General features: G+C 40.3%; 1 protein-coding gene across 1 annotated transcript in view; it reads left to right on the top strand.

Annotated features, from left to right (window-relative positions):
* The window catches only part of cdh13 (cadherin 13, H-cadherin (heart)), a 441,664-nt gene that overhangs the window by 146,386 nt on the left and 275,520 nt on the right, over positions 1-19,758 (top strand). Inside the window, exon 3 of the mRNA XM_074631905.1 lies at positions 10,061-10,272. Coding sequence (XP_074488006.1) covers positions 10,061-10,272 — 212 coding nt within the window. The remainder of the gene's footprint in view (positions 1-10,060; positions 10,273-19,758) is intronic.

The raw sequence follows: 19,758 nt of genomic DNA, 5'->3' as shown, positions 1-19,758 counted from the left end.
CAGAGTGTGAAGAGGTTAGAGTGTTGACGTTATGTCAAAGACGTCCAGCTCGCCTCGTTCCTCGGGGAGTCGATAGTGAGTCACTGTAGTGCCAGTCTGCCCTCAGTCCAGACAACAAAGAAGTAGAGCTGCACAAAGGGCTTGTCATTAGTAGAGTGGTGCAGGGATGACGTATTTTTGGAGGCCAAACCGGAAGTTAGAGTCGCCCTGGTTCCCTCGACATGAAGCCAATGTGAATTTTCCGTTGGGTTTTGGATTATTGCAGAAAATAAGCTCTGTGGCAAACAAATGTTTATGATACTTACATGTTTTGTTCTGTAAGATAATCCCCACAAATGAGCACCACTTTTATGATTTTTGAAGCGTAAATGCAATCGCCAGAAGTAAAAAAGCCTTTTTTAAGACACGTAAAAGCTTCAAAATTCACAAGTGGGAATATTTAATGACATATTTTATACCAAAGTATGAAAATCTCTTAAGTTTGCGTTGACCACAGATCTTATTTCATGCATCTAACTAAAAACCCATTAAAAAAAAAAAACATTGACTTTGAGATGAGGGGACCGGAAGTGCTAAAATGCTAACTCATTTCCGAGTTTTAGGACTCATTACTGCACCATTGTGTACATCCATGGTCCGTGTACGCTTTGATAGTTTGTTTATTGGACTAAATCCAAAGTGTCAGAAACGAGAAACAACTTGCAACCTCGCCGCTGCCAGGAGGCTGCTTAGCTGGAAGTAGAGCGTGCGGCAGCTCCGGGAGATAGAGCCCCAGTTACCAGTTAGTTCAAATTCAGCCAGTGCAAACCCTAGCACCGGGGGTCTGATCCCAGGGGACTACCCCCGACTCTCCGACGGATCAGCAAACGTTTTGTTGCTGCCGTAACACAGGTTAGACCCAGCTCTCCACCAGTCCGCTGTGACTCTCGGCGCTCAGGTTTGTGCTGTCTGACTTTGAGTTGCTGTGGCAACTGACTGGGCGTCCGTCTCCTGGAGCTGCCGAGTGACGACCCGCTCTCCTCCCGGCAGGGTGGTCTCCCTGCCACGGGGAGGACCAGACAAAGGGGTCGTTTTCTCTTTTCTGACACTTCCAATAAACAAACTATCAAAGTGTATACCCGGTTAGTGGCACGAACAAACAGATGGCTACTATAAACTATAGGCCGACGCCACACATGAGGTAGAGATCGGCTTGTACAACCGCTGTGTTGACTGATGTAAACAATCCCTTTACAGCATCAAAAACAGTTCATTTAAATTTGGTTGTTGGTCTAGTGTTAGTCCTCATATTATTAAGACATAGATAGATACATAGATGAAAAAAATAAATTAGATTTAAAATTGTGAAAAGAAATGGAGCAATAAGAACGGATTGCATGTTCCAGTCATGTGTTTTGAATTGTGGTGGTTGAGTTGCTTTTGTTTACATCTGGCAGCAGAATAAGCTTTAAAGGCACTTTGATAAAGCACATGTGGGAACACCCAACTTATTCGGAAACAGGGACATAACTAGAAACATGTACATGTTACTCAGGCAACATGGATTTGTGTGAAAGGGGAGACTATTAGAGGGAGCTTAGATGTGTTGAGACGAGGATAGCAATATTTATCCAGGTACAGGCTGACCTTTAACAGTTCACATGAGCTCTCTGTGATGCTGCCTCAGATCACAAAGTAACTGTACTTTAATTGGCTTTAGTCACCAGAGCAGCGGACAGAGCCATACATCAAAGCATGATCAAGAGCCCTAGAACACACACACACACACACACACACACACACACACACACACACACACACACACACACACACACACACACACACACGCACACGCACGCACTCACACACGTGACATGATGGGATTGGTTGGAGTGAAAGTAAAGGTGGAGGTGGGGGGTCTTAATCATCCGTTAAACCCAGGATGAAAGATTATGCCGTCAGGACCCCCCTAGTTGGCAAAATCCTTCAAACTGTTATCTTCATAGCTAAAAAGCCAGAGCCTTGTTACCACCGAATCCCAATAATGGCTCTCGCACAATGCCGTGCGATAGGAAACTCTGGGGTAAAATGCAATTCGGGTGTAAATACATTTTCAAAGGCGGCTCCTACTCTAATGCCAAGTGATTATTTGAGAACGGTGTTCTCCTGAGCCTTTTTTACGAGGCTGAGCACACTCCGTCTGGTTAGACACGGCAGCTATCAGCTCAAACACACCCGTGCTGCCACCTTTGAGATTACTCCTCTGATTCCCATCTCTCCCATCATGGAGACTTGACATTTAGTTACAAGACAGAAAATTGTCTTGAAAACACCTCAAAGGAAAACTTTAGTGCCTGACAGAGGGGGGGGGGGGGGGGAGAGAAATCCAATTTATGTGGCTGACAAAGACAGCGGAGCCAATGCAAATACGCTCGGATAATGTTAGATGTCAAAATATGTTGCTTCATCATTGAGAGGGAGAAAATCCAGATTGCATTTTTATGTGTAGATGTTTTGTTTTCATTATTTTGATGTTCTTGATATCATGTTTGATCTCTTAGAAGGTAACTGATATGATAAACAAAACATAATATTTAATGCTTTGAGTATACAAAGAAGGTTATATAACTAACTAATGCATCAGTGGTTGACAGTTCTGTGTGCTTTGTAAAATACAAAACAGTGTGTTGACTGTTTGTTTATTCCGTAGATTAAATTATTCCATTAGGTGTCTGAATTTAATTCTCAGTTATACAATCCCTACAAGATGTGGTGATTATATATTTTTTTCTTGCTAAAAGCTTAAATGAGAGCTTTAATAGATCTTTTTCTATGTGGTCTATTCTTGGCATTAAGTCATTTCATGATTTGTATATTGAGGGCATCTTTGCATCCTTCCAACCGATTTCAGCTAAATTTAGTATCCCAAAAAGTCTGTTTTTTTACATATCTACTAGAGCTGTCGGTCGATTTAAATTAATTACGATTAATCGCATGATTGTCCATAGTTAATCGCGATTGATCACAAATTAATCACACATTTTCTATCCGTTCAAAAAGTACCTTAAAGGGAGATTTGTCAAGTATGTAATATTCTTATCAACATGGAGTGGGCAAATATGCTTGGTTTATACAAATGTATGTATATGTATTACTGGACGTCAGTTATCAACACAAAACAATGACAGATATTGTGCAGAAACCCTCACAGGTACTGCATTTAGCATAATAAATAAGCTCAAACCATGACATGGCAAACTCAAGACAGCAAGTGTGTCAGTGTGCTGACTTGACTATGACTTGTCCCAAACTGCATGTGATTATCATAAAGTGGGCATATATGTGAAGGGGAGACTTGTGGGTACCCATAAAACCCATTTTCATTCACTTATCTTGAGGTCAGAGGTCAAGTGACCCCTTTGAAAATGGCCATGACAGTTTTTCCTCCCCAAAATTTAGAGTAAGTTAGGAGCGTTATTTAACCTCCTTTGCGACAAGCTAGTATGACATGGTTGGTACCGATGGATTCCTTGTTCTTTTTTTTTTGTTTCATATAATGCCAGTATCTTCACTAGCTTTAAAACTGAGCCTGCTACAACCAAAAAATCGCAAGTTGCATTACAGAAATTAGTGGCATTAATTAACACGTTAGTATCGCATTAACTTTGACAGCCCAAATAACTAACATCACATCACTGGTTTGACAGTTCTGTGTACTTTGTAAAACACAAAGCAGGGTGTCTATTGTTTGTTTTGTACATTAAATTATTCAATTAGGTGTCTGAATTCAATTCTCAGGAATACAATCCCTACAAAAAATGTGTTGAATATATATTTTTTCATGCTAAAAGCTTAAATGAAACTTTAAAGTGGTGTTTTTGGTGCCAAGAAAGCTGATGGAACGATCAAGCCTAAAGCAACCACTGGCCTCGGTGACCGAGTTTCTGGAATATTTGCCATTCGCAGGCTCCACGGGAGGTTTTTAGCCTGAAAGGCAAACTTGAGGAAAAACTTGATCCCCCCCCACCACTCCCACACACGCACAAACACACACAGACGCACACACACACACACACACCGTCCTTCTCCTCTTGAGTCATCAGTGAGGGATTTTGGCGACCCTAATCCATGTCGCGCGCAGTTATTTCAACCCTGAGCCAGCACTCTGAAGAAAGAGAGAGTGGGTGCGTGGTGGTGCCGGTGGTGTGCGGGGTAAGCGTTCTGTCATTGTTGCCTGACTTCAAAGCTGCCAGCTCACCATGCTCTCCTCTGAAATCCCCCAAAACCTGACAACATTAGAATACCATCAAACACTCTCTGGCTGCCTTTGAAATGCCACTGACACTGTTTGGCGCTGCAATTTGCAGGCTCTAAAGAGCGCAGCCATGTTATTGAAATAAATCTGAGGCTCGTAATGGGAATGGAAATGAACACATCTTTCATGCTTTGGCTTAGAAGTGAGAGTTGAATATTGAGATGGAGCCTTGTTTCCCTGGAGAGTAGGTTGTTGAATTTGTAGCTCTCCCTCAGTGTCCATTGTACCCTTGCCTTTCCTGTCATTTACCTTTTTCATTTTCCTTTCCCTTCTTCTCCTCTCCCCTCCTTTATCCTTCACTCTGGTATTCTGTTCGTACCCTCATCCAGATGGCAGAAAACGATTCTGTCCAGAGGGAAGATTTTAGAATATCTGTGGTGAGAGAGATAAAAGAAGCCAGACTAAACAGTCACAAAGGTTAAGTTGCTAAATGAGTGCTTTGATAGACCTCAGTCTATTGATTTTATAGTCAGGCAGTGCTAACCATGGACTTTTCTCATTTCACTTAATGCTGGCGTGATGGAAGATAGACGTGTACGAATTAATGAGTTTAAATCAGACACGCAGCCATGGCTTCTACAGGGAGAGTAGGTAGACACGAGAACGGAAGCAAGTAGGTGGTACAGTCTTCCCAGTTACATTGCATCTGCTTTAATTGAGAAACATGAACAATAGGAGTTACAGAACTCCCAGCAGTGAAATAATATTTGTTAGTTACAGCAGTGGTTTGCCATTGCCTTCCCCCCCCCCCTACCGTGTGCTTATCTGTATGCACTGGGACTACCAGTTATTAAGGCTTAATTACAGCAAGGGATGTGCTTCCTAGTCAACACATCATTCCTGAGATGAAGAGATCAGATACAGTCTCAAATAAACTAATAGCGTCGGCCCCATATGCAGTCAGTGTTTGTCATATGGTCGCAATGCCATGTAACCTTGTTTATAATGACTATATTAGTAACTATACGCGATAATATCATGGATTTCTATTTATTATTTCTATTTTATTATTCATTTATCCGGAAATTAAAATGCTAAGGGTATACACATATGCATACATACCTATACATTAACAAAAACCTGCAACAGAAGTGGGAAGCTGATTGATTCTCCTAAAAACTCAAATTATATGAATTATATTTAAAGGTCTTATTGATAATATTGATTACATTATGTAGACAAATATAATAAAAAAAAATACTTCTCCATAGGCTTTAGAAAGGTGCCGAATAAAAGTATGGCTTTTCCTGAAAAAAGTTATTATGATTGTGAATTAATCATTTAAAAAAATGTTGGCGGGTCCCAAATGAATGTTTCGTTTATCTGTGTGGAAGATATCTGACATTTAGTTAGCGTGTAAAAAACGGATAAATGGCTGAGATTGACGATCAGTGCCTGGCATCGACTTGTTGTGAAGTGAATGGAATGGAACAGTGGGGGGAGAATCGACGTCTAGTGGCTGAATGTTATCAATGTTATCAACAGCACCTTTTAACAATAATAAAAATGTGATTTTCAAGTTAATAATCGATAATTGAGATTTCAGTCCTGTTTGATAGCAACACCATTGGTTACTGGTGGTCACAGCAAATGCAGTTCAATACTACATTTCCCCAAATTCTGTGGACAACACATAGTTCTTGAGTAGTGATTTTGTCAGAAATAAAACCGAAGAGCAACTAGTGTATCCATGTATAGCACAGCCAAACAAACATTTTAATAAAACAAACAAAAAAATCAATCAATAATTGGCTTTTTTTCATCATGCCATCAGATTCCATGCGGCACACTACGAAAGTAGCTTTCCACACAACAGCAGGGGACAGTAAAGTTGATTATCTTGCTGAATAGTTGGAGGTGTGCATCCTGTCACCTGCATCTCTTCATCTTACAGCTCACTCTTGGTGCTCCGTCTTCTTCCATTACTCCCTGCTATACTTAAAACAGATCTGCTGTCAAAGAACACAGAAAATTACCGTGTTTTCTTTTGTCGTTGCGTCTTTTGATGAGCAATCGCTGTCGGCTCTAACCTCAGTGACAAATACATTGCATTTGCCTGTAGCTTTTTCTACAATAAAAGCCATTCAGTGTTATACAAGTTAATGTGAAGCAGCAGCAGGAGGAAATATAGAGTTTGCATTAGCAATAACTTAATACAGTTCTGATACTGAGAGTAAACAACAACAACAGTGAGACTGATATCAGATCAAATTAAAAACAGTAACGCTGGATTACATGCTTGGATATATTCTTGTTAATACTGTGTGTGTAAATATGTAGCTAATTTAAATCCTGCCTGGGAAAGGTGGACTCGGTGCCACGAACAATATCCACTACTGTATAGAGAGGTAGTTCCAGAATTAACATTGAATGGCTGTTGTTGAAAAAAAAGAAAAAGACATTGACTTTGTTTTCATGAAAATCTTAAAGCTAGGGTCGGTAATCTTGAGGAACAAGCAAGAGTACGCTAGATTAAAAAAATTATCCAACCGAAAAAACCCAGCCCAGTGTTGCCAACTCTTTTCCAATGAAAGTAGCTAGCAGCACTCCAAAAGTTGATAATCTAATGAGAAAGTTGCCAAGTCAGCAACACTGACAGTCCGTCGCTTCAGGCCTCCCTCCAAAGCCACTCCCCGAAAATTATCATTATGTACGTCAAAAACAAACATGGCTATTGTTAGTACTCACAGCAGTCAAGCATTTCATTTAGGCTGAAAGAAATGCTTGGACGGGCTTATTACAGTCCTGTCACAGCCACAGATAGACCTTTTTTGTCAGCGCATTTGATTTATTGATTGTTGTCAAGATGTAATGAGAATTTCAACAAATATAACAAATGTTTTTTTTGAAGATTACCAACCTTAAATTTAAGGATTCTAACTTTAAAGAACATAATAGCCCAAAGTACAAGTATATATGTATATATTTCTGTATATATTCTGTATATATATATTTCTGTATATATATATATATATATATATATATATATATATATATATATATATATTATATTTATATATATATTTATTTATTTTACAAATGCAAATTTGCCTGACACCTTTTATTATTGATCCTTCTATTTCATTGGAAACAAACTGTAAGCCAAACTGACTCTGATTGTGAATCTGATTATGTTTATAACTGATAACGCGTAAACGCAAATTCGTTTTAACGACACTAATTTCTTTAACGCATTAATAACGCAATCGATCTTTCGGAAGTTGTAGCGGGTTCAGTTATAAAGCTAGAGTGATGATACTGGTATCAAATGAAACTAGAAAAACTAAGGAATCCATTGGAACTCATGGAACATTTTGGCAAGGAAAAACTGTCCATTTTCAAAGGGGTCACTTGACCTGACCTCTGAGTCTACAGACGTGCCCACTTTATGATAATCACATGCAGTTTGGGGCAAGTCATAGTCAACTCAGCACACTGACAGCTGTTGTTGCCTGTTGGGCTGCAGTTTGCCATGTTATGATTTGAGCATATTTTTATGCTAAATGCAGTACCTGTGAGGGTTTCTGGACAATATTTGTCATTGTTTTGTGTTGTTAATTGATTTCCAATAATTAATATATACATACATTGAAATAAAGTAGCATATTTGCCCACTCCCATGTTGATAAGAGTATTAAATACTTGCCAAATCTCCCTTTTAAAGTACATTTTGAACAGAGGAAAAATTAATTAGCGATTAATCACGATTAAATATTTGAATCGGTTGATAGCCCTACTTACAGTATAAAACCTTGTATTTGTAAGGTAGTGAGGATTCAACAGCTCGACATCAAGGCAGTTAAAGGATGTTGGTTTCCACTTTTAATGAGCTATTTCAGCAAAGAAAGTGCCAAGCCTTTGCACTGGAGATGGGAGTTGTGCTTTATTTTCAGAGAGGCACCACTGACCCACAAGCTGCTCTGAAGAACTTCATAAATTGGGCCTCAAAGATGTCCAGAAAGATGTCCTCCCCATGTGAACAGAACACAGGGATGAGAGACTTCCACATCTTTTCTGAAGGGTTCCTACTGCAGGTTACGAGCTACCGCAGAGTTGCTCTGTGTTATGTTAAGCTGAAAGCTGAAAGCATGACATCCATAATTGATGAGTCATGTAGGGCATTGTCTTGACAGCCTTGTTCTTGCCCCAGTGGAGTGGATAATCTTTCCCATCTAGGTTTTTTCCTTGTTTTTATGATAAACTGACTTGTAGTTTTTGTAGACTTGGTAACAGACAGCATGTCAGTCAAGAAACATGTGCCTGCATTAATAATGCTGTAATATCCTGTATCCTGTACGTCAGTGGTTCCCAACCAATTTTCTTCAAGGTGTTTTAGTGTATTAATTGACTTAGTCTTTTTTTTTATTAGATCAACTTTCTTTAATGAATATAACTTGCCAGCTAAACGCCAACAAATATGGATATTTCATAACATAAAAACATACATTTTGGAAAATCTGGATCTTTTTCCAATAAATGTTGACTTTTAGATTTGCAATATTCTGAAGTTATTGGAAATGTTTGGATCACAGGAGTCTGAAAGAGTCCTACACAGCCACCACTAGAATCTAATTCTACAAATAGTATAATAATATTAGCCTGATCTTTGTCTGAAACTGTGCACAAATACCAGGTTTAAACAGGATGTGGCCTACTAAGTAGCAAAACAAATATATCTTTTTAAATAGTTTTATATACAGACATTTGTATAAATTATCCAATAAGTGTGTTATTATGATTTTAGTTAAACGTGCAAATCTAATTTTGACAACCTCAGAGTAGACAAAACCTGGCGCACCCCCTGTGATCTTTGGCGCCCCATAAGGGGGACCCCGGACCCCAGGTTGGGAGCCACTGCTGTGCGTCATTTTTACAATTGCAGGCAATTCCTGATCTTGAAACAGAATCGAAAAAAAGAAATAATGGAAACTTACATAAGCCACCATATGTCTGATGCAGGAAGCGCTTGACATTTCCCTGCACTTTCAGACCCACACTGAGAGTTGTACTCCACCATGTGATTCATGTTGCACCTGCTTTACCGACCAACAACACGTGTACACATCCACGCGCGCAGACTTCCTCCGGTACCCCCCTCCTTTCGCGATCCGCAAACAGCAGGAGGCGTCACGGGAGGCCGAGGTAAAGAGGAGGTGAAGAACGAGGGAGGGGGAGGATTGTCAGGGCTTGAGGGTGGGGGCGGACGCAGCGGGGATCATGTCGCGACACCGAGGGGAGTGTGCGAGAGCGATAAAGAGAGGATGAACATGATCAGAAGGGATAAAGCCCGGTAGAGTCCTTGGCCGTATCTCCCTCAGTCAGACGAGGCGAGCTCACGTGCACGCGTCACATGCACCCGACTCAAAGGTGACACTTTTCTCCTCCTGCGCCTTAAATCCTCTCTCCTCATCCAGTCTTGCAAGCGGGTGCACAGTGCATTCTCCGTAGCAAATGCAACAGCTCTGCAAAAGCGAGTCAGACACATTAATGAGTCTACAATGCGTAGCGTGCAATGGGTCATAAATATTGCAGCAGGCTTGTGAGAATAGAGATCACTGACTTTTATTGTAGCCTAGCTGACAGTCTTTCAGAACATCCTCCTCTTTCCTCAGGGTATCTGTTTATCTTCAGGGCATCTGTTTATATCTGAGAAATACCTCAGTGGCTGTTGTTTCATATATCGGATTCTTCTGACATTTTCTGTTGTTTGTAATTTGTTTCGGAGTGAAGGCTTGACATCTTTTCCTTTCTATGTGTCTCTTCCAGTCGAGTTTGATGACTGCGCGGGGAACGAGGACGTGAAGTTCGAGGTATCGGACCCCAGCTTCCACGTGGACGGAGATCTGAACCTGGTTCCTCAGCGAGACGTCCCGTACAGCCGGCCGGTCCTGTTCATCCACGGGCTCAGCGCACGTGCGGATGACGTGGCGCAGGTGGAAGTCACCGGACTGCCAGTTCAGTCGCTGCACTCTCTCAGGGTTAGTATAAATTGCTGCTGGTGTGTGTGTGTGTGTGTGTGTGTTTTCCTTTATTTACACTTCATCAGAATTGAAAAGGTTCTGCTTCATTAAAGATTGAAAAGGTTACTGTAATACACATAACGTAGCAGTGAATTAAATAACAATGCCTCTGGGTGAATACGAATATTTACAAGCTGCTTTTTTAGTTTGATATTTTGGGGATATACACTTAATTGCTTTCTTGCCAAGATTTAGATGACAAGGTTGATGGCACTCTGAGGCTACAGCCAGCAGCAGGTTAGCTTAGCACAAAGACTGGAAACAGAGAGAAACGGCTAACCTGGCTCGGCCCAAAGGTAACAAAATCGTCCTACCAGCACCTCTAAAACTCACATATTAACACATTATATCTCATTTGTTTAATCCGTAGAGAAATAAAGCTCCAAACTTATACTAAATTTTGTCAAGGAAAAACTGTCATGGGCATTTTCAAAGGGGTCCCTTGACCTCTGACCTCTAGATATGTGAATGAAAATGGGTTCTATGGGTACCCACGAGTCTCCCCTTTACAGACATGCCCACTTTATGATAATCACATGCAGTTTTGGGCAAGTCAGTCAAGTCAGCACACTGACACACTGACAGCTGTTGTTGCCTGTTGGGCTGCAGTTTGCCATGTTCTGATTTGAGCATATATGTTTATGCTAAATGCAGTACCCGTGAGGGTTTCCGGATGATATTTGTCATTGTTTTGTGTTAATAACTGATTTCCAATAATGAATAAATACATAAATTTGCATAAGCAAGGATATTTGTCCACTCCCATGTTGATAAGAGTATTAAATACTTAACAAATCTCCCTTTAAGGTACATTTTGAACGGATAGTAAATGTGGAAGTCATAGTATAGCATGTCGAAAAAGGTCCCTGTTAAGCCCCGCTGCAGACGACATGCTATACTCGGTCCGCGGAGCCATGAAACCCCGCCACCATCGCTTTACTGAGTGCTGGTGGCTTGTTTATTCAAAGTTTATTAATATTGTGAATGACATGCCCACAGGCATACAGAGAGACAGAGATTCCTTGCTTCATAGTTTGATTATGTCAGAGCATTTAATTTATTTTGAATTCATTTGCAAAATGTTTGATAGGCTTTATGTTCTATGATCCAAAGTATAGAACAGCCTACCTCACCATCATGCACTTAAAGTAGGCCTAGCATAGCTGCCCTCCCAACCCTTTTCCAGGCAGGCAACAAAAATCCCCTTTGCCAATGCAGACACAGTCGGTCGCTGTGACAGGACTTTATCCAACATAACCTACTGTGTGTGCAGAGAGATTAATAAAAGTAAGTGGACTGTTCACTAAACTGTTATAGAGACTGTTCTGAGATTATATTGATGTTAAAGAAATAGTTTGTGTCAAGTTAGCCCTCATTGCCTGTTCCTATCAGTTACATGGTGGTTAATTATGCTAATGTTAGTTATTAGAGAGCAGAGCCATGTTAAGTGCTGGCAATTAAGCTGTATGGGAGTTGCTATAGTCCACATGTTACACACCCATTGTTTTTGATGAGAGATATTATACAGCTTGTGTGCAATCCCACCCACTGTTAATTACTGAGAGTTAGCTCCTCTACCTTTTATGCCAATTAATTATTATTTGAGATGTGTTTTCTTGTTTATCACATTCTTAATTTTACTCTTTAGAACTCACACAGCGCCATCCTCACACCCATGCGTTGTGTGCTAGACTAGATGAATGAGATTGAAGGATGTAAGCAATTTGTGCCCATGTACCTGACTCCTTAAGCCTTCATCAAAGTTTTATAAGCCCGGTCTCCATGTCCTGACCTGACCCATATTGCTGAAAAACTCCCGAGCCAGCTAAATCTTCCAGTACAGTAGCTTTAAATTCCCCGTACAGACATGAGAGCGGTATCAATCTTTGCAAGCAAAAGCAAATACAGTACATTTAATTCCTAAAATGTCACACTCTTCCTTTTAAAAGAGGAGACAAGATGGTTAGGTTAGCATGGAAAGCTGACTTGGAGATGTAAACACAGACACTGGGTGTTATTCACAAGACATTCACGCTTTAATGATCATTATTGCAAATTAAAAAACATTAAAAACCAAATTCATCAAATGTTCAGAGGCATTTGTTGTCAGTCAAGTTCACATGTTGATGAATTCTAATCACTCATGAATGTGAGGCACGCTCACGCGACCTCAATTATCATCAATTAACATAATTGCACCAACTCAAGAGATGCCATATTAGGCAGTTGGGGAAACACCCACACCCACAATCTTTGAAACCAAATGGACGTTTTGAAGAAAGTGAAAAATAGCTTAAGTGATGCAGGTACTGAGGTGACACACTGTGTCATTTAAAGAAAAATAGCCCTCTATTTTAAAACAAGTGGAGGCATTACTGCCTCAGTAAAAGATGACAGAGTAGTGAGAGAGCACAGAGATGGTGATTGATGTTACATCCACTAAGAGGACTATATAAGAAGTTAAAACAAAGGGTTTTGATTTACTAAAGAGGACTGTGTGAAAGCCGCTGGAAGAGGCCAGGAGAACAGCTGCTGCCGTTGCTCTGCCAAACCAACATGAGCACATCATCGCCTTCACCAGATATGAGTGAGTTACTTTCGCCGTTGCAGATGGCAGCAGCAACTGAGAGCCCAGCACTAAATCTGTCCGCAGGCTAATGATGAAGTTAATGTCGGATGTATACAGTCTAGATTATTGATCCAGATTACTGACGCTTAAAAAAATGTTCATCCCTTGAAAAGACGCTAAACACGTTGAAAATGTCCCAGCGAAAGTGAAACGACTTCTACTCTGAGTTTCACATATGCTCTACACATGCTCTGAGTCAGTGCGGCACAATGCTTTCTCCAATTTAAGAAGAAATTGGAACCACTTACACTTTGATGAATACCCGAAAGTGGAGACATTTCTTGTGTTTCTAATCATTATTCATGCTTGAAGTCACATGGAAGGGAGGAGGAAAGGAAACACTTTACTTCAGGGCAACACAAACAGCTGTAATGTTTTTAGCACCAGGGTTTGGTGCAATGAAGAATTACACTGTGACTGGCCAGTTCCTATTATATGGGAATTTGGCCAGTAAGCCCGCGCCCCAACACTGAGCTTTGTTTCTCTGCAAATGTGTCCTTTTGTTTGTGTAATCTACAGAAATGTGTTTCCGTAGCCAGCAAATTGACTGCCTTGTAAAACTCTGCGCACCTGAATGAACACCATTGTCCCTCGTCCGTATCCACCATATGCCTCAGTTCCCCCTCTGTTTAGTCCAAATACACTAAGTTGATTAGGGAAAGTTTCCAGGGGCTGCGGGTACAGTCGGCGTTCCCTTCATTCTCTCAGAGATCATCTGTCTTCCTGCTGCAGCGCTCAGAGTCCTGCTGCTACAATTCCTCCCAGCCCCCGAGCTTCATGAATGTCTCCATCCCTTTCAGCATGAAATGGCTCTCATTTGTTTGTGCCCTCTCACCATCGTTTATTTGGTTAGCCAGTCCATGGGTGTTACCTTGGCACGTCATTGAGGATGTAAGTGAATTAGTCTTTTGGCAAGTTTTGTGTGGGAAGTTGCTAGTGACAAATATGACAGTGTAGCCTTTGCTCTGTATGAGTGTGTGTTTCTGATTTCCATAAGACATTTTTTTGTTTGTGGATCACTTTCATTTCATTTATTTTTAGTGGGTGAATAGGAGTTTTTATAGCTGTGTGAGAGGCATGGCTTCACCTCTTTGGTTCAGATATCTCTACAACCGTTAAATGGATTTCTATGAGATTTTGTACAGACATTCATGGTCCCCACGAGAGGAATCCTCATGGCTTTGATGATGCCCCTGAAGAGCTCTACCATGAGGTTGACACCGACAATGTCTCAACAATTATTTGAAGGAATGCCAAAAAACTTGGGACACGCATTCATGTCCCCCTCAGGATGAGTTGTAATAACTTTGGTTGATCCTTTGACATTCTAACATTTTGTCCAATACTTACCAATACCTGAAAGCTATTGATATTCCCAGCATCCTCAGTTGTACTTTAGCTACTCAGTTGTGCTTTAGTGCTAATTAGCAAATGTAAGCATTCTAATCATAGACTGTATATAAGAAGTGGACGTAGTCACCATGTCGTCACCCATTGGTTAGTGGACTGCCGATTTGAAGCCTCAAGTTCGACATTTTGGCCGTCACCATCTTGTTTATTTGCAACCAGAAGTGACACGAGAGGGTGGAGCTAAGTAAAAGCGAATGTTGAATACCACATTTTTAGAAGACCAAAATGTTAGTTAGTTTTCATGAACTGAAGACACACTGTTAAAGGGTTAAAGTTGTAAGACGAAAACACGAACAACACCCAGACCTGAAAACGCTGTGGTACCTGTCAATCACATGGTAGCCACGCCCTAAAGCATCCCCTGCTTTATGGTCTATTTGCCTCTAAATGGGACCATAATTTACTAAATGAACATCATGCTGTATTGAAAAAAGACTTGAAACTATCGATTGAGACCATAAACTCACTTTTACAATGTTTACTGAGGTAATAAATCAAGTGAGAAGTAGAGTCATTTTCTCATTTATTCAATCAGACTTCTTTTTGCAACCAGAGGAGTCGCCCCCTGCTGGTTATTAGAAAGAATGCAAGTTTAAGGCACTTCTGCATTGGCTTCACTTTTCAGACCCAGAGGATGCCGACTGGTTTCTAATATGCTAAATGGTACTTCACCTGCTTAGCATCGGCATGTAAGCATTGACAATGTGACCATGTTAGCATGCTGATGTTAGCATTTAGCTCAAAACACTGCCCTGTCTAAGAACGGCTCCACAGAGCTGCTAGCGTGGTTTTACGGCCGAACTCCATGGGGCACGGACGTGACTCCGTCTTTACAGCTTCACTGTGTGCATATTGAGCTTTGCCAGTTGTAATGCAGTTGGTTATGCAGTGTTTGGAAGCGTAGGCTATAGGGTATTAACTGGTACTGAATTAATTAACTGGGTCGTTTTAACTACAGGGACATGCAGCACATTATTACCACAGTTTAAACCAATTTGTCTTTTACTTTTTTTTTTTTTTACTCAAATTTCTCACTGTGAGATGCCATCAAGCTCTACCAGGGGAACTTGATTAAGTATTTTATCTTTCCTGTGGACAAACGCTTTAATGTCTCCGTCTCTCCCAAAGTAGATTTACTTAACTGTTAATTGAAGAGCGCAGACAGTCACGAAGTGCATGAATTAGGCAAAGGGTAGAGAGAGAGAAACAAAGATTACAAAAAAAGATTGTTGGAGAGAGGAAGACATCCTAAAGCTAAAAGAATGATATGAGAGAGGAAGAGTAGTCCTCTAGTGAGTCAGGGTGGTTAAAAACTCATTATTTCACTATCAATTAATCTGCTGAAGCTCCTCAAGCTCTGGGGCTCATATCATCAAAAAATCTATTGTCCTTTTCCCTGTCCATATTCTGTAGTTCCCCCTACACTCCTCTACCCCACGCCTCTGCACCGTCTCAAGTGGCCCATCAAACACGAGTTCAGAGCTGCAGCAGCTTCTAAAGAATCTGTAACTAACTCATGGCATATTTAAAAGCTTGCACTGGGACGCTGAGCTTTAAATCTCCAATCGGAGATAGTACTCTTGGTACTGTAGTCAAGCTGCCTTTATGCCTCTTCCCCTGTTTTTTCAATTATTGTACCGCCGAGTAGGTTTCCTTTTGAAATAGTGTTTTAGTAATGAAATCTCTTTGTTATGCTCCTGTCAAAGGTAGATTTTGTATTTGCCCAAACCCTCCCTTTGTTTCCTCTCTAACGCAGAGCGGAAACATTCCACGGTGAATTTATTGGCATAACTAATGTTATCGTGGCAGGAATTATTGGCTGGTGATAATTGATAAGTGCTGCGAGCGAAGGTGGAGAGAATCCATTTCTAATTCCTCGGCGAGAGCTGTTAGTTTGGTGTAACACAGGCCCAGAAGGAGAGAGGCGGCTGATGAATGATTCCTATTATGAGCAAAACTCTGAATTCAAAGAGCAATTTATTCCCCCCTTTTTTTTTGCAACCGATCAATATGTGAATTAATGGAAGAATGCATTTCAATTTAACAAACGCATGCTCCGAGATATGGACTTATTGTGTGTATTATTCTGGTTGTGCAGTGCAGAACAACAGTTATGCAGAGCATTTTCTTACCTTTGGGGGGCATTGACAAGCACCATTCAAATGTAACAACTGATAAGAGGCAAAATAATCTGAGTCCAAAAGCCTATTTATTTTGCTTTTGTTGTGTTTCATGCATTTTCCACGCACTGAATGAAATGTAATATTGCATCCTGAGCAAAATCCTCATCCTGCAATGGCAAATAGATTTTCTCTAACCAAGCTTTCAATGTTCAGTAAGGCTTTCTGGGGATGACTAAGATGTGACATCTTGCAACCACAGCACAACATCTCACATTGTACCGCACAACACAAATAATCTTCCTCTTTCTGTCGCCATCCCACGCACACTATCTCTCCTTAGCTTGCTCTGTAGCTGTCATTTGTTAATTCTGTTTACTGCCTTTGTCTATTGTCTGTCTGTTTTTACATCGGCTCCTCCATCTTTGGCTGCAATGGTTTAATATATCTGCTAACTTACACATTTTGTGTTAGCTTTTTACGCGTGGGAGCGAGTACTGGAGAATAAAACCGAAAGGCTTAATGTCATGTTAATTTACAAGAGCAGCTAAACAAACCAAAAACAGCTGTGCTAATTATATAGCAATGCTTTGTCTCACATCAGGTGAACTACTCAAATCGGGGAATACAACATGAAGGGTATGGAAGCGGTATTTGGCAATGAAGATGACAGTGAAGACAGGTTCAATACATTGGTGTTAAACAATTTGACTTAAATTTCAGGGGTATAACAATATTAATGTAAATGAGCAGTGGGCAGCCACTATACAGCGCCCAAGGAGCAGTTTGGGGGATTGGTGCCTTGCTCAAGGGCACCTCTTCAGCTGCCAGTCCACTAGGGCTGCACCTAACGATTATTTTTTTAACGATTATTTTTTTCGATTAGTCGATTAATCTAACGACTAATTCATCAATTATTCGAAATATTTTTTTTATAAATAAATAAATATCAAAAACTTGACTCATTATTATTTCAATACTTTATTCAAATATCTTCTCTTATAAACATATACATAAAACAAGAATATTATTGTGGCATTATTTCGCAACAAAAAATATCCCAGTCTTTACTGGTAATCTGTTTTCAGTCCAACATAAAATTTCTCCAAAATAAAATTAAAACAAGAGCTTGTACTGTAAATTCATGTAAAAGGAATAAAGTGCAATGTTCTTTTTGTAGAAAAAGTCTTCCACTCTGCTTTGTCTTATCTTGAAAAACAGACACAGAAAGCCATTATAATAATGATAATAGTGGCACATTTTAAAACAGGTCTAATTTCCACAGCACTGTTGTGTTATGACATTAGGCTAATAATAATAATAATAATAATTCTCATCAGTATTTTTACTTAAGTACTTAACTTAAAACTTTAAATGGTTTAGACATGGATTTATTTAATCACTGTAATAATATGCAGTTAAGATAAACACTAGCAAATGTACTTTTGCATCAGTGTGGAGCAAGAGAAATAATTGAAACTATTTACAGACTAACAGTCACAGACTGTAGAACAATATGCAATGTTACTATAAGCCATTTTCTCACCCGTACATCGCCGTTAAAGTAAACTATATAACGGCCGAATAACAACGTTAGATGACGCATGGTGTAACGTTACGTTACGTTACTATAACAGTGGTCCATAAAATACTTTTAACATGGTGGTGATGAAAAAACATTTTAAAAACAAACTTTAAATGACTGCTGCTAACAGAAACATGCCCGCGCTTTTACAATCTTAATATATCATGCCTGGGTGATGAAAAAGTAAACAGGACTTACAGCGGTGTGTTGCTGCTGTCTTCTTCACTCAGCGCTCCGGGATGCCTTCTTGTCAGGTGATGGTGCATTGCACCTGTACTGCTGTAGTACGCCATCTCCATCCTGCACAACTTACAGAGCACCACATTGTTGGGTCTCTGTTTGAAGTATTCCCACACCTTTGATGAACGTGGGAGAGGTTTTTTGACGCTTCTTGCGCTCTGGGGGAATCAGAATCCATGCTCGGACCGGGCGCAGCGCATTTTCATTACGTCATCCGATGCGTCGACGCACGTTACGTAAATCGACGTATTTACGTAATCGATTACGTCGACTACGTCGACGAATCGCCCCAGCCTTACAGTCCACACTCCATACTTGGTCCATAAAGGTGCTTGAACCAGCGACCCTGCGGTTCCCGAGCCAAGTCCACAGATTCAGCTACTGCCGCCCCTAAGTAGTATTGTTAATTTTTTTTTTAAATAAATCCTTATATTAGCTGACAAGTAGAGAAGAAGAGAAGCTAAAATTAGATTATGAAAGTGATGCTCAGGTCTCTTAGATTTAGTTAAAAGCCTCCTCTGGGTGCTGTACCTGCTGCAGATGAGAGAAGAGTTTGACTGTGACAGAAGTCAAGGGAAACATGGATCATCACATGGATGACTTTTTCAGGTCAGCAGAGGATAACAAAGACATTATTTTAGAAATGGGTTTCAAGAAGAAGAAACAGGAAAAGTTTCTAGATACTTTAAAACAGCTAAAATGTTATACCTCTGGGGTGAAAAACATGCAAACGACTAAGCTTTATAAATACAGATAAATGCCCCACTACAGTGCTAGTGGCTGATTACTCTCTAGAAACAGATTCTGCATTCACATGTAGAATCTGTAGGCAACAGGACAAGATTTGGGCATCGGAAGCGATCTGGTTTCTGTTTGAAGTCCGAGTAGTATTGACTAATCACGTTTGAGCAGGCTTTGGATGAATACAGGTAAACAGTCCATGTGGAGAGCAGAAGAGGCGGAACACATTGGCAAAAATGCAATCTCAGAACCCAGCGGTTATCGTCTGATGATGATTTAATTTGTATTGGTTTAAAATTAGCTTGTAAACTGGATACTTGTGAAACAATGTGGTTTTACACGTTGTCTCTCAACTTCAAGAGATGTACATTTTCCCCAGTGGGAAACCTCCAGTTCTGAAAAATGAAGCCGATGTGGAAGTGCCTTAAACTTGCATTCTTTCTAACAGCCAGCATGGGGCGACGCCTCTGGTTGCAAAAATAAGTCTGATTGCATAGAAGCCTATGAGAAAATGACCCTACTTCTCACTTGATTTATTACCTCAGTAAACATTGTAAACATGAGTTTATGGTCTCAATTGCTAGTTTCAAGTCTTCTTCAATACAGCATGATGTTCATTCAGTAAATTATGGTCCCATTTAGAGCAGGGTATGCTTTATGGCTTGGCTATCTTGTGATTGACAGGTCGCTACAACGGCGTTGTCCGGCCTGGAAGTTAC

Source organism: Sebastes fasciatus, chromosome 4 (genome assembly GCF_043250625.1).
Source record: "Sebastes fasciatus isolate fSebFas1 chromosome 4, fSebFas1.pri, whole genome shotgun sequence".
Taxonomy (NCBI): Eukaryota; Metazoa; Chordata; class Actinopteri; order Perciformes; family Sebastidae; genus Sebastes; species Sebastes fasciatus.
The sequence above is the reverse complement of the archived record's forward strand: the minus strand, read 5'-3'. Positions and strand labels throughout refer to the sequence as shown.